We start from the raw sequence: 24,925 nt of genomic DNA on the forward strand, positions 1-24,925 counted from the left end.
TCATGACCTTACTAACAGGCATTATTCCCTATAGTCCCTATATCTCAGATGTCAATGTTTCAGATAGACTCTAGTCTTCCTCTTGGATCTGCAGCATCAAATTCCTGGGACTTTTGCTCCTGAAGATGTGAATACAGCACAAGAACAAAGTTCTGGCTGTGGAACTCGAAGTCACACAGACAATCCAACCTGCAGGAACAGCATTTTAAGCCAAAGCAGCTCATTTCCTGAGCATGTTATACCAGAAAAAGGCATCGTGTTACCTGGCCCAGCTGACAGGCAAGGAAAACTCTGCTTCAGTAATTTTCCTATTTTCTGTTTGTATGCCCACATGGAAAAGCCTTTTATATTTTCAGGAAGCTAATTTCAAGTATCAAATAGCTCAGTATTGTGGCCTGTTTATAACAAAAAGCAGAATAAACTTGTTCCTTTTGCCTTCTGGCTGCATGAAGCAGTGAACACAAACTGTGTCCTTTGTCCTATCTCAAGGAATCAATGGACATAAATGCCTTGTTCTGGCAGAATTTGAGGCTCAATATTAGTCAATACTGATGTTTGAACTCTAAAATGTACTGAACAGAGCCCAACAGCTCTATCAGCGGAAAATGTACAACACTTACACAATTTACATCACTTTGAACTATATCTGATAAGTCACTACAAGTGTTTCAATGTGCTTTTAATATAGAACAAGGAAATCTATCCTTGTAGGATTTACACACATGACAACAAACGAGTTTCAGATTGAATTCCACTCAGAAGTTACTGCTCTGAAGGCTCCAGCCTGGATGCAGGAACACCTTGGGTGCTGTGTCCAGTTCTGAGCCCCTCAGCTCAGGAAGGACCTGGAGGGGCTGGAGCATGTCCAGGGAAGGGAAGGGAGCTGGGAAGGGGCTGGAGCCCCAGGAGCAGCTGAGGGAGCTGGGAAGGGGCTCAGCCTGGAGAAAAGGAGGCTCAGGGGGACCTTGTGGTTCTGCACAGCTCCTGACAGGAGGGGACAGCCAGGAGTGGTCGGGCTCTACTCCCAGGGAACAGGGACAGGAGGAGAGGAATGGCCTCAAGCTGGGCCAGGGGAGTGCCAGGTTGGACACCAAGGAATTTCTGCATGAAGGGGTGTTAAACATTGGCTGGGGCTGCCAGGGAGGTGGTGGAGTTCCCATCCCTGGAGGTGTCCAAGGACACCTGGATGTGGGACTCAGTGCTCTGGCTGGACTCAATGACCTTGGAAGTCTTTTCTGAACTAAATAATTCTGTGATTCCATATAATTTTGAACCAGGCAAACAATGTGACAGTGCTGCTTTGCTATGCTCTGCCCCATACTGCACCCAGCAGAAGCAGGTTCAGCTGTCCAGACATTTAAGCTGATTTCCATACCACCACCACTGCAAGCAGCATCACATTGTTGTAACCAAGATGTCAGATATAAACAAGCTCCATCAATTTACAACACAAACAGAAGCATCACCTGCAACTCCCCTCAAATAAAAAGATACTTAAGTCCCATCTACTGCATTTGAAATATTAAATAAACTATATTTCACTAAGAGAAAAGCATATATTATTAAAGCTTTGCTGGGTAAGTAGAAATATTACCCATTCCCTCATTCAAAACAGGTGCCTCATAAAAAATGAATGTCAGTGGAATGGCTCAGCACAGCACTTGTGAGCCATCTCTTTAATTATACATGATCACAGGGCTACCTGCGTGGAACACACCCCAAGGTACCCAGGCCTCCATATCTGTGATTTCACAGGCTCTGGTGCCAAATAAACAATCTGGCAGCCAGCAAAGCAGGAAGTTCGGAACAGTTCTTAGAACAGAATGAAAAGAAATGAATATACCATAACCCAGGACTAAACAGTGCAGGGTACAGGTGGGAGATAAGGGACAACTCACGCACACTTGATAAACAAAATATACTGTGTACTTGAAACAAATTTTATCACCAAGTCACCAGAAGGTCTAAAGGCCACAAGCATAAAAAAATATTGCAAGAAGCCAGAACCTGATCCTTATGATTGTCTTGGGCTTTTTTAACTACTGTTATTATTCTAGAACTAGTAAACTTCAGTTGTTTTCTTGCAAGACACAAGGTGAAAATAGAGGTAAAATTCATCAGCCTGATAAAACACCTTTTAGTTCAGGCAAACTAAGACTTGTCATAGCAACAATACACCACTGAAAAGAAAATAATACACACTGGATACAGTCAAACCCAAACAGGATCACAACAGACACAGTAGGAGTAACTTTATCATGTTAAAGCTCCACATGCTGGCGACTCTGAGGACAATCCCAGTTACACAAAGCCTATAATCACCAACTTATCACTGTCACCTCTGACCTACCTGCTTCTTCCTGCCTCCTATTCCACTCACTTGTTGCAACTCGCCTTGGATCATGCTCAAATCCTGCAGCACGAGCAAGGAGCAAGTCCTGACCTCACAGATTTTACCTGGGGTGCCATGGAGTTCACCTAACTTAAGGAGAGGTGATTTATTCCATCAGCTACTACCTTACGGCAGAGGTGGGGTATTATTATTATCATTATTGTCATCATCCCTTGAAACTAGAATTTACTTTCAGAGGTTCCACAAAAATTCAAGTCATGATGTTGGCTACAGGTCTCCTGAGTTCAAGTTTCACTTTGCATTTTATCACACAGCAAAAAAAGTCAAACTTACAGGTTTTTTGTTTTCCTGTAGGTCTTAAAACATGAACTATGACAAAATCACATAAGGTAGCAAGTTAAAGCATTATTAAAAATTGCTTTTTCACTGGCAAAAATGGAAGTAAGTGAGAAGCAAAGAGTGGCTTACTGTGCAGCTCGCGGTGGATGACATCGACCAGGTTGGGCTCGTCCCCCCACCAGAATATCCAGAGCTCCTTGCAGTCGGGTTTGACGTCCCGGCGCCACACGCACAGCAGGTTGGCCTGCAGGCAGCGGATGAAGCTGAGCAGGATGGGATCATCCTGGGCTGGAGCTGAAATGATGGGCCCACAGTCCCCATGGCCTTCAAAGTTGTACCTACGCCATTTGATGCCTGTGAGTTCGGCCTTTGGGAAACAAAAAAAGAAAAGAGTCATTGGATCACTTCATAATTTAGTTATGGTCATAGTTTGTTTTATTTTCATTGTTAATTCCTCAATTCAAGTTCAAAAATCCTCCTATTCATATATTTTCCTTTATTCCCCTTCAAGGAAAAGAATTTAGAAACAGCACTGAATAAACCTGGCTTACCCCTGCCTTTAGCTTTTCACCACAACCTGACTCACTTCTGTTAATTTCTACTCTATTCATTTCCAAGAGCTTCATTCAACCTTATTGTCATCTTATTGTCACCTTACAAGTTAGAAAAGAAAAAAAAACAAACAAACAGGGAGAGGAAATAAGGCTCATTTCCTACAGGCTGCTTGGTCGCCACGTGAGCTTGGTGTCAGCCCAGAAGTTAGTCACTTGCAAGTCACAAAGTACCACAGTAATTCAGAAAACCAGTGACTTACTGGAAAAGCTGTAACAGTTTCACATTGTGACATTACAGGTTTAGTAAATGGGTTTTTTATTTTTATTTTGTCCAAATGAACAAAAGCAGAATATGGAAAGTTGCTATTTGCTGCCTCTCAACTAGACAGAATTCTCTTGTTAACCATCAAGGAAAAATGAAAATAACATATTTGCTATCCAGACATTTGGAAAGGTTTTCTTTGGGCACTGAACAGCTTCCCCAGGGAATGGGCATGGCCCCAAGGCTGCCAGAGCTCTAGGAGTGTTTGAATGCTCTCCAGGATGCACAGGGTGGGATTGTTGGGGTGTCCTGGGCAGGGCCAGGAGTTGGATTACCTCCTCTTGGTGGATCACTCCCAACACAGGGTGTTCTGTGATTCTGAGATTTTCCTCCACTCCCTGTTTGCCCCACCCCTGCTGTAGCCTCCCCTTTCTCTCCACTCTCCAGCAAGGGACAGGGAAAGTCCCCCAGGGAAAGTCTGCCTGTTATCAAACACAACTGGTGTGTGTATACCCTGCTCACAGTGGGCTTGTACTCTACTCTCTACCTGTTACCACATTCCTGCTGCTGCTACTCCCTCCACTGCTCCATTTCCAGTGTTCACACCTTCCCTTGGCTGCCCAGAAGCAGCTGGTGCTCAGCTCCCAAGTGCTCCTGCAGGAACAGCCAGCTGGTCTGCCACAAGGAGTGCAAACACTCCAGGGCAGCAGCTACACATCTGACAAGAGAGGGCATTGCCAGGGACAAGGGAAATACCCAGCACTGGAAACACTGACTGCAGGAATGAATTTTCACTCCTAAATAAAACCAAAGACTTGCGGATCATGTATTCCTCCCATCGTCATCACCTGTGTAATGACATTCAACTTCTCCAAAACCCAAATTCCCCATCACATACAAAAGGATTTCCAAGTCCACAAACTTAGTCCACTGACAAGTTTAAACTCTAAAAATAACTTCTGTCCACCACAGAAGGTGAAAGGAGCCTGCCTGGTTCAAGAGCTGGCTGGTGAACTGCTGAGGAGCTGGAGGAGATGCTCATCATACCAACAACAGAGCAGAAAGCACAAGCATTTCTTGGATTTTGTAAAGACATTCTCTGAAACAGTTTCACCTCATTCCTGTATGCTGCCTGGCACAGGAGGGCTCTGGCCCATGGCTACAGCTCCTGGGACTCTGCCTCAAGGACTATTTCCCCAAACACTGATTATCCAGATTGCCCATTTAATTGACCTCTGAAGAGGCCTCACCAGGCACATGACCACTCAATACTGCACTGGGAAAGAGAAAAAACCTATGGAACACTGAACAGCAAGGGAATTTGGTTTATTGTTTGCAGGCCCCTAAACCACCAGGCATCTTTAGCTCCACAAGGCAGGAGGGACTGCCATCCTACATCCTCCCTGCAGGACACCAGTCCTGGATTGTCCCAGCTGGAGGCTCCCTACAGCCAGCACTCAGCTCTTGCACTCAGACAGAAATGCTGCTCCACTCTCCAGCAAGGGACAGGGAAAGTCCCCCAGGGAAAGTCTGCCTGTTATCAAACACAACTGGTGTGTGTATACCCTGCTCACAGTGGGCTTGTACTCTACTCTCTACCTGTTACCACATTCCTGCTGCTGCTACTCCCTCCACTGCTCCATTTCCAGTGTTCACACCTTCCCTTGGCTGCCCAGAAGCAGCTGGTGCTCAGCTCCCAAGTGCTCCTGCAGGAACAGCCAGCTGGTCTGCCACAAGGAGTGCAAACACTCCAGGGCAGCAGCTACACATCTGACAAGAGAGGGCACTGCCAGGGACAAGGGAAAGACCCAGCACTGGAAACACTGACTGCAGGAATGAATTTTCACTCCTAAATAAAACCAAAGACTTGCGGATCATGTATTCCTCCCATCGTCATCACCTGTGTAATGACATTCAACTTCTCCAAAACCCAAATTCCCCATCACATACAAAAGGATTTCCTTTTTCAAGTCCACAAACTTAGTCCATTGACAAGTTTAAACTCTAAAAATAACTTCTGTCCACCACAGAAGGTGAAAGGAGCCTGCCTGGTTCAAGAGCTGGCTGGTGAACTGCTGAGGAGCTGGAGGAGATGCTCATCATACCAACAACAGAGCAGAAAGCACAAGCATTTCTTGGATTTTGTAAAGACATTCTCTGAAACAGTTTCACCTCATTCCTGTATGCTGCCTGGCACAGGAGGGCTCTGGCCCATGGCTACAGCTCCTGGGACTCTGCCTCAAGGACTATTTCCCCAAACACTGATTATCCAGATTGCCCATTTAATTGACCTCTGAAGAGGCCTCACCAGGCACATGACCACTCAATACTGCACTGGGAAAGAGAAAAAACCTATGGAACACTGAACAGCAAGGGAATTTGGTTTATTGTTTGCAGGCCCCTAAACCACCAGGCATCTTTAGCTCCACAAGGCAGGAGGGACTGCCATCCTACATCCTCCCTGCAGGACACCAGTCCTGGATTGTCCCAGCTGGAGGCTCCCTACAGCCAGCACTCAGCTCTTGCACTCAGACAGAAATGCTGATCAGCCACCCAAAGGGTTGGGAGCTATGGAGAAGGAAATGGGAAAAGATAATCCAGAGTGGCTGAGATACACAGCCATGTGCCACCTTCCTGGTATGACAAGGGCAGGGGAATGCAGGAGGAAGAGGCAAAATGGAAGGAGTAAAGTTATTTTTTTCCATAGTAGGGTGCTGGAACACCTCATACACCAAATAACAGTCTAAGAAAAAGCACTCCTCCAAAACATCTACATCTGTTCTGCATGCATCCCCAGCTATAGCTTGGAAAAGGAACGGGCAGAGTTTCTGGAGCAGGACAATGAATGTAACTACAGACCACAAAACACCAAGAATTAATGCCAGCATAGGCAACCTGTGAAAAAATTATGTTAAATGTTTGTGCCATAACCAGCAAAGAACACATGCTAAGTCACAAAGAGCATGGAACAGGAAGATGATGAAAACCAAAACCAAAAAAACCAACTGAACAAAGGATGCTACCCAACAGCAGCACTCGCTTGATCCACACAGCAAAAGCCAGAGCTCAGCTGTTTCAAAGAGCAAAGAGGCTCCTGTGGCTTCCTGCCAGCTCAGAGGTATCACCCCAACATCCCCCCAGAGGAGGGATGAAACAGAGTCAAGGAAAGCACAGCGAAATCAGCAGAGCTGCACCCAATTTAATTCTGCGCTAACTCCTGGAGTCTGTAATTCTGTGGACTGTGAGGAATGATAAACTACTAACCTGGATCACACCAGTGCCCACCCACACACACAGAGACTCCCAAAAAAGGGAGAGATGAGTCCTGGGGCTTTGGACCCAGTAGCAGCATTAAATGAGCTCTCACACATCGTTTCCCAGTTCGAGTTGCAGAGATGTGGTTCAGCACATGTATTGGGATATGTCTGTTTCTGTTTAAATTTTTAATAGGTAAGCATCAGTACTAATCCCTCAGAACTTCTGGATTGTGTCCTCATGTTAATTAAAACAGAATTCAAATAGAAATTTGAATCCAGAAGGGATACACAAGAGCAGACTACACCCAAAACACTTACACACATTCTACGCCTCTACTGATGTTCTGTGTAAAGTATTTAACACACTATAGGGAGAAGAGCTGCATCCACATGGGGATTTATTTACATTAATTTCTTTAAACAAACCAACAGCCCTGGTTTGAAGAGGCCTCCATCTGTAGCAGGGTTTGCACAGACAAGACAAGCAGTGGGCTGTGGTTCTGAGAACTGCTCTGAAGAGCCAAATGTGGTTTCGCTTGTGCTTCACTGGCAGTGAGCACAGGCTGATCCAACACAGCCTCGTCCTCCTCCTCAGCCCCAGCCACACATTTCCATGTCCCAGTCTGACACTGGATCTACTGGTCATGGAATCACTCAGTGAATGGGATCACTTCATCAAATTAAACAAGAGAAAGCAAGAGAAACACAAATATTTCCATGCTTAGCACCCTGCAGCCAGGGAATCACTAAGCAGCCCCAGGGGAGGAGGGAGAGAGGAGTGGGATCTCCCCTGTCAGGGACAGCTCCAATCAGATAAAACACAACCTTCAGTGCACCCAGACTGCTGCTCCTGCACACCTCAACCAACACAAGCAAGCCCTGTGCCAGAGCAGGCTTGGCCTGGGTGCCTTCCCTGCAGCCCTCAGCTGCTGCTCAGACATTCACACTGAGCTGGGCTGACTCAAACCCAGAAGGGCTGGATTAAACGACTTTTTCCTCTACTCAGATCAGTCCCCACACCTGATTCATTAAACAGCCACAGAGATGCTTGTACCGGGAAGTCTGAGGACAGCAAAGCAGGTCAGGGAGGGCAGAGATGCTCTGATTAGTAAAACTGCTGGTTTGAAAGCAGCCTGAAACACTGAGACAAACCAAAATTGCCAACCTGAGGACAAAACTGTGAACATGCTGTTTAACTCACAACTGGCTAGAAATGAATGCAGAACAAAGTGGAACTCTTGCCAGGTGATGTAACTGACTGTTTCTTGCATCTCTTCCCATATGCATAGTTTTGGCTTATTGCAGTTGCTACAATGTCTTTAAAACTACAAACCCTCACCAAATAAACAAGGAACTTACATATACTTATTATTATCCAACACTGTTAGCAAATCATGCATTAAATGAGATTTTTGCTTCGGTTTATAAAGGAACATGTGTTATGGAGGACTGTGCTGTGAAGGGTTTAACTGCTCAGATAAGTGGGGCTGTTTTGAAATGGAGTTTTTTTCTAAGTTCAACAACTGCACTTGGACACAGAATATTTGAGAGACGCCAGTTCTAAATGCACTGGGCCAAGCGTGTAAGGAAACAGAGAAATTGGATCTCTAACAGTAATACCCAAACCCTTCACTAACATCCAACTTCTTACAGAGTAATTCCCAAGACACAAGAAGATCTGTTTCTGATGTTTTCAAAAGCAGCTGTCAGGGTAGAAGAGTGTGTTCAAATTCCACACAGGCATCCAAAACCACCCAAAACATCCCCAAGAAATAGGCATTAATGAAAACAGTGCAGTGCCAAAGTCTTTATTCAGATGCATAGCCTTAGAGTGATCACACAAAGTCCCTTGGAAAGGAACACAAACTCAGGTTTCAGCGACCATCATCACACCCTGCAGAGTGAAACAGCCTCAAAAGAGCCGAGCTGAGAGTGTTCAAACCTCTGATCCCCCCTGCACACGCAGACAAGCAGAGAGACACAGAAAGAAAATTAGCACTTTCTTTCACACCCTGCTGCCCTAAATACAGACACCTCCACATGTACCTGCCACAGCTCAGGGATCCGGGACACCATCCACGACTGTGAATTCCTAGGAGACAGAAAACCTAAGCTCTCATTCTTTTCCCCCTTCAGGCTTAAATCACAATAATGGGCAGGCTGGGAGGGTCTTCTGCTGATCTCATCGTGCTCCACTCAGATTGGCAGAGTTTAGGCTGCTAAAAATCACAATTCCCCAGTAACATTTCACAGTGCACAACTTGGTGCTGGCATGCTCCCAGCAACCCTGAAGATATAATTAGTGCTGGGTAGCCACTGTGACTGCTTTCCTCTTCTGCAGCCCTTGCAGATGGAACACAAACAAACCCATCTTCCACCTCCTCTTTTATTTCCCATCTCCACCAAATGCTTTTTGGCCTCTGTTTTATGGGAAATGGACAGGCCAACTCTAAATTAACTTCTCCAGATCACTTGAGTAATTCCACCCATTTTAATACACAAAGCTCCCTTGGAGAGATTATACAATAATATAGACACAACAGAAGGAGAAAGAGGAAGAGTATCAAAAGCTTGAGAAATTCTTGTATTTGGACACATCAAGTGTAAAACAGCTATTTTTGAACCACTTTGTGCTTCTGTACATCAAAAACAATTACTGAAATTATAGAAATGTGTTATTTTCCCTGCTTCATATCATACAGAAAAGTAAGAAAAACTAAGACAGAGTCAGGCTGCAGAGTGTAGAAAATCATCTGGTATTTTCAAAATAGGAAGGATACATTGGAAAGGAGATAAGATCATATCATAAATAAAAGAACCAGATATCAATCACACAGGCCCTCAGCTTCAACCCTGCTTTCTCAAAGACTTTCAACATGGCACATTTCAGATAATTTTATTTTTCACACTTCTCCAATTTGAAACAAAACAAAAACCAAGTATAAAAATACTTCCCAGTCGCTTGCCTAAAAGGTGCCACTCAGACAAATTCAGGTCTGCCCAATGCCTCAAACATAGCTTTCTTTAATGATCTTTAAAATCCAATGCAAGCAATGTAAAAACCAAACCACACCTCACCACTTCTACGAACATATTTCAGTTAAACAAAGGGAATATAAAAGCTTTCATCAAATGTCCCTCCAACCCAGGGGAAGATGTTAAACTGCCAAGAGTACCTTAAAACATTGTATTTACCAGCCTCTGAAGTTAGGCTCAGTCTAAACAATTCCTCTAATCTAGAATTTTGTTTGCTTCTACATAGGAAAGAAGTTGCTAAGTATCTTTAGTCTACAATTTATGCTTCAAATTGGAACATAAAACATGTAAATGCCAAATATATGTTTGCCAGTTTTATTATTGTCTCATCTTGAGAGCTTCATTCAAGTAAGTAGCTATTCTGAAGCCACCAGAGACTCATACTAAGGACTACTCACATGAGTGAAAATCTGCATAAGAAAGCCCTTAGTTCATAGTCCAAGAATTTAAACTGTAGTTAAAGGTGTCATGGGAATTACACCACCATTTTAATTAAATGCTGTAAGATCTTGCAGACAGACTCAAGATTAGCACCATCTGTTTTGGTTACAGTGTCTCATTTCACTACATCATCCTCACACAGCAACGAAATATCATTGCACACTCCACTCCAGCCATTTAAATACCAGATAAAAGTTATGTCATGTTGATACACTTCACTAGGAAGGAAGGACAAAAGGACGAGGACAGGAGGACTGAAAACTACTCTGTAACAAAGTCTGGCTTGTGGGGGAGACAAACATCATCCCCTCTCGCAGTGAAATAAAGTATTAAGTAACATCTGCCTAAGTCCCTGTCAAGTGAATTGAAGGAATAGAGGAGATTGCTTAACTAAAAATTCATTTTCTTCACAGCTTTACAGACTGTTTGTACACCCTGAGAGAAGCTTTGATTCCCACAGCACAACTGAGCAGTGCCAGCACCTGTCCACAGACATTCCCCATCTTTTCTGCTGGGTCTGAAGATCTCTGGGGTTTGAAAATCCAGAGCAGACTGACCATCTCAGCCCTGCAGCCTCCTGAAATCAGATCGTTCCCTGAACTACATATTAACATTCTCCTCTTCTTGCTTTCCATTTTAAAAAAGCAAGGAATGGTTTGTGTTGCCTTCCCTCAGGGCTTATCCCTTCTGCCCCTTGAGAGGGAGGGATCACATGGCAGTGCAGAGGCCTTGCATGCACTGAATGAGCTCCAAAAGGACATTTCTGTGAGGCCAAGTACTGCCATAACCGCACAAAGTCCTCCAAACTTACTCTGAAATCAAGAATAGACAAAAAACTAGCTAATTCTGAAATGGGTGTCCCATGGCAGAGAAAACACCATGCCATGGTTTGTGCTTCAGTGCCCAGCACTCAGCCTCAGCCCTCTTAGTATGCAACAGAGCAGCAGCAGAATGACATGTTTGACTTTAATCCTCTCCCTGCATAAGCACACAGTCAAGTGGCTGGAAAAAAAGGGATAAAGGGCAGCCACTAACAAGCTTTTAAAAATGAAGGATGAAAAAATTACCTTTTTTTTGTTGTTATTCCTTGTCTCTTAAAACCAACATGAAAGTGAGCATGCCAGTGCATGCAGCACATGTGCCTGGAACAGCTTTCTGCTGGATAAATCCCTGCAATCCACGATGCCTCCTTCCCTCATGCCCCCTGGAACAGATTATCTAAATGCTCCTACTCCAGAGCTGTTTGTGACAAGCAACAGTGTCAGGGCATTTGTGTGTCATCTTTTACCTTTGCAAGTCTCAGAGAAGGATTTAGCTGTAACCAAAATCCTATTATCAGATATCTCCCTGATGGACTTCTGTACCTGGGGACATCTGAGATCCCATATCACAGTATCTAAGACCAGCAAACCAAGGCATTTCTAAAATAATAGATTTCACATTATTAAAAGCCACAAACTAGCAGCATGAGCTCTTATGCCTAAAAAGTAAACAGCACTGACAGAAATGAGGTATTTTTTCCTCTTTCTCCCCAGCGCGAGGGTGACTTTGCCCATGCGGGAGAGGAGGCAGCCAGAAAGATTAATTGCTTCTTTCAGAGAAACAAAAATCAGACCCATCTCAAAAAGAATTTGAGGTGGCAACCAAGTACCATCTTTCCCAGTGGAAAATATAAAAGGACTCCAATACTAATGCTCAAATTTCAGCAGCTCTGGCAGATGCAGGAGTCACCAACAAAGGCTTTTTGAGTGGCAAGCATAAAAGAAAGAGCAATCTGGTAAAAGCACCCAAATTACTGATATGGATCCAAACCTTCACTGAATTTCAAGGTTAAATACTAAAGTAGATGACTACAATCAAGCACAGCAAAAGGAAAATGAGCACACACTGACACACTGAAAGAGAAAGTATCTTCTTCCAGTCCACTGCAAAAACAGGTTGGCAAAACAAAACCAAACGTGAGACATTCTTATGAAAGAAACAGAAGGTGACACAGAAATCGAGGCCATTACAATTCATCTGTAGCTCTGCAAATTCATCACAAATTGCAGCTCTTGTTTCACAACATCAGAACCAGAAGAATTACAGGAATTGTCAAAAAATATATATTCCATACAGTTAAAAATACATACAGTTAAAAAATGCATACAGTTAAAATATAATCCAAGGATTAGGTCTGGTTGGTTTACAAGAGACAGAGGTTCTCTAGAGAACAGCTGCTGGTTTTCTTCCAGATATCAAATTAATTTAGCAGAACACAGACACAAACCAAAATGAGGTGGCTGAAATTTTTGTATCAGGATAAAAACTTATGTCCTAGTTTCGAATTTGTCTATAAAACATCTGCCTGGTTCAAGAAACCTCTCAACCAAATACACAGAGAGCCTGGGAGATAATTCAAGGGAAGTGCAGTTACATCCACTTCAGCAAATCCAGCAGGCCAAACAAACACTGCCCACAACTGAGACAGGGCATTTTGGTGGAATTGTGATCCCACAGTGCTGTTGCATGCCTCTTCATTTAGCCAGGCACCAAGAGGTACCACGGAAATCTCATCAGCACACAAAGCACTCAGTGGTCACCCTCAGAGCTGCCATCCTCAGCCAGGGCCCTATGTCCTCCTATTAAGCAGCTATAGTCATTCAGGACTAATGGCAAAAATTCTTCAAAAATCATTTAAAAACAATAAAAAAATTAAAGAGGGAATTTTTGATAAAAGACCTTTGAGTTATATCAACATCTTTCCCCTTCAGTGAAGGCTTTGGTTAGCAATCTGCAGCCCTTAACCAACCCAGCAAACTCAGAACATGGCCCCACGCTGGTGCCTGGCTCAGCAGCTCCTCTCCACTGTCAAGGCTGTAACCCAGTCCATCAGAGACAGGACAGGATAATGGGATAAGCATGGCTAGAAGCCAAAGGGCTGAGACTCAGCCATCACTTGAAAAGATACTTTCAAGCCTAAAATATCCAAGACATAAACATAAGGAAATAGAAAGATGGCACCAGCACTGTCCCTGGTCAGTGTGGCAGTGAGACTCACCCAGGCACTTCCACACAGTGTCCTGCTGGCTCTGGCACAAACACAGCCACACAAAATGGGAAGCTGCTGTGCCAGAATCCCATCACCAGGAGTGAGAAAGGGAAACAGGAAAGCCAATCTGCACAACAAAGCTGAATAGGCAGGAATCTGGGGTTCAGAGGATGCACAAACCCCACCCATGCCCAAATATTTACTCATGGCACCAAAAGTAGCAAGGCATGACTGGGTTTGCTTTGGTTTGGGTGTTATTACTGGGAAAAGGGGAAGAAGAGGACTTGATCTTGGAGCTCTCTTCCAACCTTAATAATTGTACATGGAATGAAATTTACCTATGGCAAAGCTGCACATTTACCCCTGCAGGCTGTACGGAAGCACACGATGCCTGGAAGCAAAAATGCCATCTCCAAGACAAAAGACAGAAGGAATTGAAGAAATTCTTTTCATATTACCAAACCCTGGGTTAAAGTAGTGACCCACCCCGCAGCTCAAGTCACAGACACTATTTTACAGAAAGGCATCTCTGAGTTCTCCATCACTTCAGACAGTTTCTTACACAAAAGAGAATCAATTATATTTTTAACTTCTGAGTAGATGGTTGAGAACAGATAATAAAATGGAAACTACCACTGCAAACTTCAATAGCACACAAAGAAAAAAAAAAGAAATAAAGATGTAACTTGCCAGCAGTCAGAGTATCCCTCCCTTGTTTACAGACAGGGTGAATGATGAGGTTTGCCTTCTTTCTTCAGAAAGAATCAGAACTGACTGCCTATTTTCCAAATTTAAAAGTCCCCTCTTGGATAAAGGTGGACTACAGAAAAGCAGTCCAACATATGAAAAAAAATTACAAAATCAAATCAGCAAGAAAACAAAAGAATCTTCTCTAATTCTTCCAAATTTAACTTTATTTTCTAGATTTTTTTTTTTACTGAAAGAGGAAGGAAACGTCAAACATCAGAGTCATACAATGGACTATCAGCTGTTTCCCAAAGCAAGTAATCTGACATATGGGCAGAAAAAGCAGGGGGGAGGGTGGGCTGGAGGAACACCAAAAGTAGCAAGGCATGACTGGGTTTGCTTTGGTTTGGGTGTTATTACTGGGAAAAGGGGAAGAAGAGGACTTGATCTTGGAGCTCTTTTCCAACCTTAATTGTACATGGAATGAAGTTTACCTATGGCAAAGCTGCACATTTACCCCTGCAGGCTGTACGGAAGCACACAATGCCTGGAAGCAAAATGCCATCTCTAAGACAAAAGACAGAAGGAATTGAAGAAATTCTTTTCATATTACCAAACCCTGGGTTAAAGTAGTGACCCACCCCGCAGCTCAAGTCACAGACACTATTTTACAGAAAGGCATCTCTGAGTTCTCCATCACTTCAGACAGTTTCTTACACAAAAGAGAATCAATTATATTTTTAACTTCTGAGTAGATGGTTGAGAACAGATAATAAAATGGAAACTACCACTGCAAACTACAATAGCACACAAAGAAAAAAAAAGAAATAAAGATATAACTTGCCAGCAGTCAGAGTATCCCTCCCTTGTTTACAGACAGGGTGAATGATGAGGTTTGCCTTCTTTCTTCAGAAAGAATCAGAACTGACTGCCTATTTTCCAAATTTAAAAGTCCCCTCTTGGATAAAGGTGGACTACAGAAAAGCAGTCCAACATATGAAAAAAAATTACAAAATCAAATCAGCAAGAAAACAAAAGAATCTTCTCTAATTCTTCCAAATTTAACTTTATTTTCTAGATTTTTTTTTTTACTGAAAGAGGAAGGAAACGTCAAACATCAGAGTCATACAATGGACTATCAGCTGTTTCCCAAAGCAAGTAATCTGACATATGGGCAGAAAAAGCAGGGGGGAGGGTGGGCTGGAGGAAGTAACAACCCGAGCAGAGTAAACTTTGGCACAGTGAGTTAAAAAATGTGGTTCCCTTTCTTCCATTACACAAAAAGCTGCACTGAGGACTCAAAACATTCCCGTGCCCCACATCTGAGCAGCACAGCAGCTCCCACGGGTTTACAGCTGTGTCCATCCCTGCCCTGCCCAGCAAAGCTCAGTTTTAACCCATGTCCATCCCTCCCCTGCCCAGCAAAGCTCGGTTTTAACCCATGTCCATCCCTGCCCTGCCCAGCAAAGCTCGGTTTTAACCCATGTCCATCCCTGCCCTGCCCAGCAAAGCTCGGTTTTAACCCATGTCTATCGAGCAGCACAGCAGCTCCCACGGGTTTACAGCTGTGTCCATCCCTGCCCTGCCCAGCAAAGCTCGGTTTTAACCCATGTCTATCCCTGCCCTGCCCAGCAAAGCTCAGTTTTAACCCATGTCCATCCCTGCCCTGCCCAGCAAAGCTCGGTTTTAACCCGTGTCCATCCCTGCCCTGCCCAGCAAAGCTCGGTTTTAACCCGTGTCCATCCCTGCCCTGAACACTCTCCCTTCCCAAAGGGGCCCAGCCCAGCTCCTGCTCTGGGACAGAGCACAGGACCCCTTCCCCAGCCCTGGTTCTTCATCCCTGTCCTCATCACTGACACCCAGCAATGCCCAGCTCTTCAGGAGCAGCCAAAATCCCTCAGCCCTTCAAAACCCACCACCTGGAGAATCCTGGTGTATGAATCTTCTGTAATATGGAAAGTAGTAAATAAAGCCACTACATGACTGGTCATGTAGATTCACTTTGCCAGCTCTCTCACTGTCATTCCTGCAAAAACAAGAATCCAGCACCTCCTGCCAGAAGGGAGCTATGGAAATTCACAGAGAGTTCCAGTCAAAATTTTATTAAAATACACATGGAAAATTAAATAACTAGAAACACTGGTCTAAAACTGAAAGTAGCTTTTTCAGAATAAAGTAATTTAACCAATTCACCTTTTCTCTCAGTAAAGAAATTACTTTTTTTATAAAAATACTTGACATGGCCACTACAAAATATTCCTGGAATCAATTTTGTGTCTCACCAGAGCCACCTACAAATCCAGTAACATTGTACACATACATGAAGTGAGACTCATAAAAGTCCAACACTAAGAGACTGCAGATATATTAAAGTAGGTTTGAAAATTTCTTAGTAAATCAGAGACTCCTGTAAGTGAAAAGTAAGGAGTCTAGAATGTAAAAAACCAACACATTTTGAAACTTACATCTCATAGCTGTCAGCTTCGAATGTATTGTTACCAAAAACTGGAAGTTTGCCAATGCTTGATCAATAGGTAAAGCAGAGTTTTCCTTTAAATTTTGCTTTCAATCCTCTGTTCTCACAAAATATTGTATTTTATGGGCAAATATGGAGTCATAAGAACAGGCAACCACAAGGCCCTGACCACAGCATAGCTCTTTTAAAGCTAAAAGATGAATGAAATAAAGTTTTACTGAACAAGCTTTAAATTTCCTTCTCTAAGACACGGATTGTGGTTACAAAGCCACTTTGATCTCCGTTCAATCCGTGCCACTGCCAAAACGTGGTGGGGAGAGAGGAATGAGGGGAACAGAGCTGCCTTGGGAGAGAGAAGGGGGAAAAGATTTGCACTAGGTCAGTTCCACACTCCGGGCTTAAATATGGATTTATGGAGCTATCTGGAGCCACCAAGGCATGGAAGGTGAGTGAAGGGGGAGGAACAAAAATGTACGGTGGGAGGGGAACCCAATTTTTTTCCACTGTAATTATAATTTTTATAAACAAGAATACACTAAGCTGCAACACTGGCTGATGAAAGAAAGCTAAGGTGACTCACAAGAATGATACAGAAATACAAGTGCCACATCTTATTACTTTTGTAATAGAAACCTGGCCATTTTTCTCTATTTTCATAAGCCGATTAATTACATTCCTTAATATAGGGACAAGGTCATTGTGTATGTTTGAGCTCATCTGTGTTAGTCACACAAATGTAAATATTGCCTCAGGGCACCTTATACAACAGCACCACACAATAAAATTCCCCATCTCAAAGAAACAAAAGCGAGGATGCCACTAAAAGCTCCAGCCACACGTCCACATGCACTACTGCAATTCTGCTCATGGATTAAGCCACACATGGATCAATGAGAAATAACATATTTTTACAGATTAAGGTAGAAAGTGAGAGTCAGAATACATCAAAATTAATGAAAATTCACATACAAGCCAAATGAAAGACTGATTAAATCTTTTACACTTGTGAGTAAGGCAGCTCCTTACTACATGAGGAAACGCTGAGAACCCTCCCAATGTGAAAAGCTAAACTTCTTCCCTGGTATCAGAGCAGGTTCTGCTCAGCCCTCGTTATCATCTGCAGTGCTGGGATCACACTAATGCACAGCTCTGTAACGAGCTGGGCCACAGGGGGAACAACAGAAGCTGTCACTGCCAGGATCCCAGTCCCCTTATCCTTGCCCTGTGTGCCCACTGCACGACTGTGTGCACAGGGAGCCCAACACCAGCCTTTAGCCATATTTTGAGGTCTGCAGAGCAGAATATTTTTATTAGCTAGTTTCTCTTCAAAACTACCAGTTGATGTCAGGGAACTCAAGGAAAGAGGATCTATTTTTAAAGCAATACTCTGAGCTCAAAATGAAAGCAGTGGAACAGCCTGGTCTGAGGAACAAAGATGCCCCCATGTAAACACACACTCCTTATAAGCAAATCTTCTGGATTTGGGTTGGGATCTTCTGTTGGAAACACTTGTGCACTTTTAAAACTGGCAAGTTAATACTAAAACAAGCATGTTTTCAGTCAGAGCAGTATTTTTGCTTATTATTTGTGTTACTATGGCACCAACAAGATGCAAATGCCACCGTGACAGACTCTACACAACGAAGTACACGACTCACCCACAGAACAGTAAATGAACACACACAGGCTCCAAAGTTTTGTATAAACTGCACTTGTCAGCCTTAACAACAGTGGGAACAGCCCAACCACCTATCCAGTGTTACTGGGCTGTCCAGAGGATCCCACACAAGCTCAGCAAAAGGGGTTTTGCAGGTCTGTGGACATCAATGTCACCCTCCACAGCTACCATGGAACAACTAGAAAAAAACCAAAGGACATAAATTTATAATGAGGTGATCCTGGCATACACTGGAGCCAGCACTCAAGGAAAAATAAAAGGCAGAGGGAGCTGGGTGTAACAGCAGAGAGACAATGAAGGAATGCAGCAAGGTGCCAAGCATTCCAGCCACGGGATGCAAGAAAAAATTTGTAGGTGCATCCCTGCTCCAATCAGAGCAAACCCAAACCCTGAGAAAAGTGTGCTGCCACAACTAGGATGCCAAAGTGGGCTGGGGCAGGTGGGGAGGTGGGTGTAATTCCATAGAGACATCAAGGAAAGTGGAGACAGCAGGTGCATTCTCACTCAGTGAACAGGAAGCCTCAAACCAGCTCAGGTGTTCACCCCGCCACAAAGTGCAACAGCCCCCCACCACTGATGGGGTTTGGTATTTAAAGCAGTGCATCTGCATACACACACATCCTTTCATTTCTTCTGAGAAATAGAGAGATTAAAAAATTAAAACAAAATCTATAAAGATTCCTTCTTCATCTAATGACCAAAGTTATTCAAGTTAACACACTCAGCAAATATATCTCATATGAACCACACTTATTTCTTTCCACTGAAGATCAAAACCTTCAGTTTCTTTAGATTTTCTTCAAAAGAACTGCATTGTCCAGAAGGAAAATAATAGAAGAAAGGATTAAAAAGTTATATCTGTAGATCTTTCTTTATTCTTTCATATGAGGAAGCGCTCTCAGAAGAAGGCAAAAAAATTCAAGATCAAATGAGTCAGGGTGGGGAGGGTGTTTAAGAACTGGGGTTATGATGTCAATTCTATATTAAAAATGTAGAAAAATGGAAAAATCTATTTTCAGAGAGTGTTACAGTAAATTAAAAATCCTGTTCCTAAGGTGGTTACCTAGGATATTTTTTAATACTTTGCCCTGATACTTGGGTATCAATTTTTTGTGCTGGGGTTCCCAACAGCAGTCACACAGCCGGACTCACAGTGCCACCAGAATCAGGACAGAGTCTCCGGGGAAGGATTTCCAGCCCCAGGGCATGTGTACATTCACAAGATACTCAGGATTTCACAGAAACCTGACTCAAATATTTCTAAGTGATTAGCTTGGGGCACACTTAGTCTGAGCTGCAAATGTCATTCCTGCACCCCCCATTTTCTTTGGGAATATTCCCAAAAGGTTGGCTATTCAACAGATCCCTCAATATCCCTCCTGGAGCTGGGGATACTGGCTGAATGTCACTGTCCCAGTCTCTGCAAATCTGGGTCTGTTCTCTTCAAACCTTCTCCCTGGCACGTCCCATTAAACTGTCAAATACTCTGACAGGACATAATAAAAACCTACCACTGAAGTGATTTAAAACCTGAAATAATCTTTTATTAGCAAGAAGTGAACAAGCTTTCTAATGTCATCTCTCTACTTCTGTCTTGTTACCTAATAAAACTCAGGATAAAGATAACTACAGAATCTAATACTTTTGCACAACTTGAGAGGTTAATTCCATTTCTTAATTATTTATGCATGTAAATTCACACCTACATAAAATTCCAAACAAGCAAGATAAACACTGTGCAGTGCTGAACATTCAGCATGCCAAAATCCCAGCCCACTGCTCGGAGCACTGCATTTATGAAAACACAACAAGCAAGGACTACTGGTTAATTCACTACTACTGAAGGCATTGAGCAATCAACATTTACTATGAAGTCCTTTAATGACAATTATGCAACACCAAGGAATAGCTCACAGCAGCCTCTGCAACCTTCACTTTCTGATGCCATGAAGAACCTTTAGGAGAATAAGCCAAATGCCACCTCAGGTTGCTTTAATTCCTTTTATTTTATTCTGGAAACATCAACAAAATTCACTGACCAAAAGGGACAACTTCTGTTCCTGGATGTGAACTGCAAAAAGCAACAGTAACGACGGCCTTCGCTGTTTTCAACTTTGCCTTTTAAACAAGGGCAAACACAATTCCCACTGGCTGGACCCTTCTGGCAGCAGGTTTCTGTAGGAATGCACTTCTGCAAGAATGTGGGACATCTTCCATAGCAGCTTCTATAACTTGGTCTCACTTCCCCAGAACACAATCATGTCTTTTCCAGCATGAAGATTCCTACAGTACCAAATCTTTCTACCCCATGAAAGCTCCTCCAAATTTCAGGTCATTCCTGGCACCCTTGGCTGTACTCTTTCCAGCTCCAGTATATCCAATGTTATGCAACTTCACCCCAATTTCCCAAGACTGACTTGTGCCTTTGGATCCACCATGACAGCAAAGTTGGATAGTTGAGGAAACCTCTTCATGAAAGCCCTTGCTGTCATATGAGTAACCCTTACTCACAGGAAAAGTCAAATTAATTTCAGTAAGACTACTTTTATGATTAAGGATTATTCACAGGAAGACTGCTTGCCAGCTGAGGCTGAAGTTTTAATACAAAGCATATTACCTCAGAACATTTTGTCTCTAAATAGTTATTAGACAGCTCTTAATTAGTATTTAAATAAACAGGCCCATACAATGGCTTATTAAATACTGTTTATCAAAACAGACATTCTTTTCAGAAGCACCAGCAGACATTTTGACTACAGCAAAAACAGAGTGAGGGTAAATATAATTTTTCCTACTGATGTGCTAGGAACAGCAAATTCAGACAGAAAGTGTATTTTTAATGAGCAACACTACTATACTTAGCAGATTAAACAAGTTATTATTTGAGGAGTACTCTGATAACAAAGATGCAAACCAGCCCTTCCATCACCTTACTGGGAAAGGCTCCACGGTTAGAGCAGGACTGGGGAAGTCTGGCTGAGTGCAGGCTGGCTGAGGCTGTGCAAGCCAGAGCACACCAGCATTAATCCATTTTCCATGTGCTGCTGGAGAACACCACACACCCCCGGTGTTGCCAAGCGCTGCAATCCAGAGGGACATTCCAAGGAACCCAGCTCTGCCAGCCCAGCACCTGCACAGTCAAAGGTAACTCCAAAACCTTCACTTCAGACCGTGCCCTCCCCTCAGGTGACACATTCTGAGCCCACACCACTGAGTGCCTCCACAGTGTCTGGACGTTACCAATAAAAGAGAATCAGCTACTAAAAGCTTTAAGAAATCACTTCCCACCAGAAGATTCAGAAACAGCAAAGGCTCCTAACCTCTCCAGTGTGTCTACAGCTGACAGAAAAATAGAAATCGTGAATTGTTAAACCAACCCAAATCCACCACAGCAAGCAGACAGAGCTGACAGAGCTCTGGCTTCTCCAGGGCAGGGAGACAGCATCCCTGCTTCCACAAAACAAATGTCTGTGGCAAGAAATATCATTAAACCATGAACAAACAGTATCACGGTAGACTATAATTATCTCAGAACTGTAATTCTCCAGTCACGAACACTTCTTTATGATTTCAGAAGATTCAGAAGCAGCAAAGGCTCCTAACCTCTCCAGTCTACAGCTGACAGAAAAATAGAAATCATGAATTGTTAAACCAACCCAAATCCACCACAGCAAGCAGACAGAGCTGACAGAGCTCTGGCTTCTCCAGGGCAGGGAGACAGCATCCCTGCTTCCACAAAACAAATGTCTGTGGCAAGAAATATCATTAAACCATGAACAAACAGTATCACGGTAGACTATAATTATCTCAGAACTGTAATTCTCCAGTCACGAACACTTCTTTATGATTCACACACAAAACAAAACCTGCAGTTGAAAAACCCCCAACTTCTAATAGCAGAATCAATTTTCAAAATATTTGTAATCTACCTCACTGTTAAAGAACAAATGGATTCCCACCAGCTACTGGTTTAGATTTTGTTCTTTTACACTGAAATAGTAAATGATTAGCAAAAGTTTCTCTAACTACTAATCCAGACTACTGTAGCTTTAACACTTCATAAATTTTGAAATGAATATAACAAACTGAGGTTAAAGGGTCAGTGGTGTTGGCCACATATTTTCAGTGTTTCCATTTTCAATATCTTTCTCTGCTACATAAATATCAAAAAACCTAACACAATAGAAAATAAATCTTCCTAATAGTTTCCACATAGGCTGTACTTTAAAAATACTACTACTCGAGTCCTCCCTTTTTTTTTTTGTACAGCCAGAGTACAATAAAAACAGTTTCATACACAGCACCACATTAAGGCACAGATACCTCCCACAAAATTACATGGGAGATTAAAGGGTTGCACATTAAACTCATTGTTATTAAAGCCACTTGCAAAAGAATTTCGTTTAACTTATTTCAGTGATATTACACACCCATTTAAAATTGAACATTTCCCTAGCCTAGTCAGGTGGGAGAAAAAAAGCAACCAAACCACAATAACTATGAAATAGCTTCACTTTATAATTTATGCTAATCGCATGCCAACAATTATTTTTACCAGTGACAGATTTGCAGATTGCAACTGCAGGAGAAGTTCCGCCTCTCCAAACACACACTCCAGCCTGCATTAATGAACGGGGACTTCACAACTCTGCGAGGAGCAAACCCTCCACTGCCTCCCTTCTACAATCAGATACGATTGTTCCCTTCATGCTTCCCGATTTATTTTCCTCCCCGGCTAAGAGCAGCGTAGTCAAAATCACCATAACAATCCCCCAAATCACCCTTCCTGCATCTCGATACACAGAGCACTGCTACATATTTATAAATATTACTACATGCCTTCAGACAGAAGCACCGATACAAACTTACATAACGTAACAGTTCAACAAAAAGCCGAAGTAAGAAATGTATCATTCTCACAGAACAAGCTCTTGGGGCAGTTTCCTAGCAGTGGAAGACTACAGCTCTTGTTCCAGACTCTTAAAAGGTACGAGCAAAATATACACCAAACATATGTAGGTTTAAAAAAAAACAAAAAAAGAACCTCTGAGACAAAATAACAAATACACTACAATAAGTTAAAAAGCATAAAACAAAGAGCTTGATCATTTGCATTTCTAAGCAATTTCCTTTTTTTTTTCCCTCTCCTTATTTTCATAAGGCAGCTAAAAACAATCTCTTCCGTTCTATCAGAAGAACATATGCACCCACCTCCAATTCTGGCAGAGCTCTGCGGCGGGGAGGGGGCACCCACCACAACCCTTTCACACATGCTACCCCCAAAGTTGCATCACAAGGTTTTAACTCCACCACACCACGCGCGGAACAAGTCCCTCCTCCCCTCCGACATTATCCCTGGAGCCCTGGAAGGCTCCCGATCCAGCAGCCCTCTCGATCACTCAGCTGTTGCCCAGCCAGAAGGGATAATGTTCCTGTGCGTGCCAGGTAAAATAAAGCAAAGTATTTCCAAATGACTTTGCCACTACACGCAAATTGTTTTCGTATTTTAAATTTAAATTGCCGATCTGTAGCCAGCCAAAAGTGACACCATGATTTCTGCAACATTAAACCACGCAATCCACGTCGGAAGTTCCCAGTGAGATGGGCAGACAGCATCTATGCAAACAATCCGGCACGCTACTGTCAGCCGCTGTTGTTCTTCAGAGAAGAAAAAATTAAAAGGTTTGGGTTTTTTTTTTAACCTCTTGCCCCCGAGCACGATGTGTGCAAAGAGGAGAGCAGGCTGTAACAGCAGCTGACACGCCGTCACAGGAGCCCAGAGCTAAGTCCGACAGGCGATCACACTACATGAGCGTTCGCTGCTGCTGAAATGGCGTTTGTCATTGTGAGAGGAGAGAAAACCCCCGGTTCGGTGGCACAAAGCGCACAGGGCACGGAGTGCCAAGGGAGGCGGGGAGAGGAGCCTGTTTACCCAGGGAAGATGGTCGTGCAGGGGACACAGAGCCGTCCCCTCCCCGCTCGCCAGCTGCGAGCGCGATACACAGACCCGCAGCAAACCACGCTAAGGAGCAAAATAAACACGGGGACCGGGCCGGGGGAGGGGCCAGCGCAGGAGCAGCCCCGGGCCCTGCCTATAAACCCCCGGCAGCTGCTCCCGACCGGCAAACCCGGCGCGGAGCCACCCCCGGGCGCCCACCCGCCCACCGCCGGCTCACTCACTCACCAGCGAGAAGAGGTTGGAGTGACAGTCCTCCAGGCTGGCCCCGTTCGCCACCCAGTTCGCTGCCGCAGTCATGATCCTCGGCGAGCCGGGCCGCCACGGCGGGGCATGTCTGGGGGGACGGCCGGGGGGCGAGGGGCAAGGCGGGCGGCCCCCGGGGCGACCCCGTCACTGCCCGGGGCGGCCGCCGCGCTCCGGCCCCTCGGCCCCGCGGGGCCCCGCGGCCGGGAGGGGACGCGCCGAGGCCGGGGCGGGCGCGCTGCTCCTCGCTACCCGCCCCCGCGCCGATAATCCTCGAGCCGGGAGGCCCTTCTCCGGTGCAGGCGGGGGGGACGCGTCCCCCGCTCCTCCGGGCCGGGAGGAGAAGAGGAGGAAGGGGGGGCCCGGGGCCGCCCTTCCGCGTCCAGGTGCGGCCCCCCCCGCTCGGGGGTCGCGCGGAGGGCGGCGGGTCCGTGCGGGACGCGGGGCGGGCGAGGCCAGGGGGGGTCCCGGTCCCGGCCCCGTGCGGAGGCGTCGGCGGGCGGGGGGCGCTGTGTCCCCTCCCCGCCCCGCCCGGCCGCCCCTCGCTGCTGCCGCCGCTGGCTGTGCGTGGATGGTGTTTTCCTCCTCCTCCTCCCGCTCCCGCCGCCG

At 44.4% G+C, this 24,925-nt stretch overlaps 1 protein-coding gene across 4 annotated transcripts in view; it reads right to left on the reverse strand.

Moving 5' to 3' along the window:
• The window catches only part of LOC120509739 (mediator of RNA polymerase II transcription subunit 13-like), a 39,718-nt gene extending 14,799 nt beyond the window's left edge, over positions 1-24,919 (reverse strand). For 3 of the 4 annotated variants that reach the window (XM_039724814.1, XM_039724813.1, XM_039724812.1), the window contains exons 1-2: positions 24,299-24,919; positions 2,822-3,059 (exon numbers count right to left, since the gene is read on the reverse strand). In XM_039724814.1, the coding sequence (XP_039580748.1) occupies positions 2,822-3,059; positions 24,299-24,370 (310 nt within the window). In that variant the 5' untranslated portion in view covers positions 24,371-24,919. Of the gene's footprint in view, positions 1-2,456; positions 2,483-2,821; positions 3,060-24,298 lie in introns of those variants that run through there. The other variant, XM_039724815.1, reaches the window with a different exon arrangement.
• Positions 24,920-24,925: the final 6 nt, after the last annotated feature.

The sequence above is a fragment of the Passer montanus genome, unplaced genomic scaffold (assembly GCF_014805655.1).
Source record: "Passer montanus isolate IOZ18808 unplaced genomic scaffold, ASM1480565v1 scaffold53, whole genome shotgun sequence".
NCBI classification, from domain to species: Eukaryota; Metazoa; Chordata; class Aves; order Passeriformes; family Passeridae; genus Passer; species Passer montanus.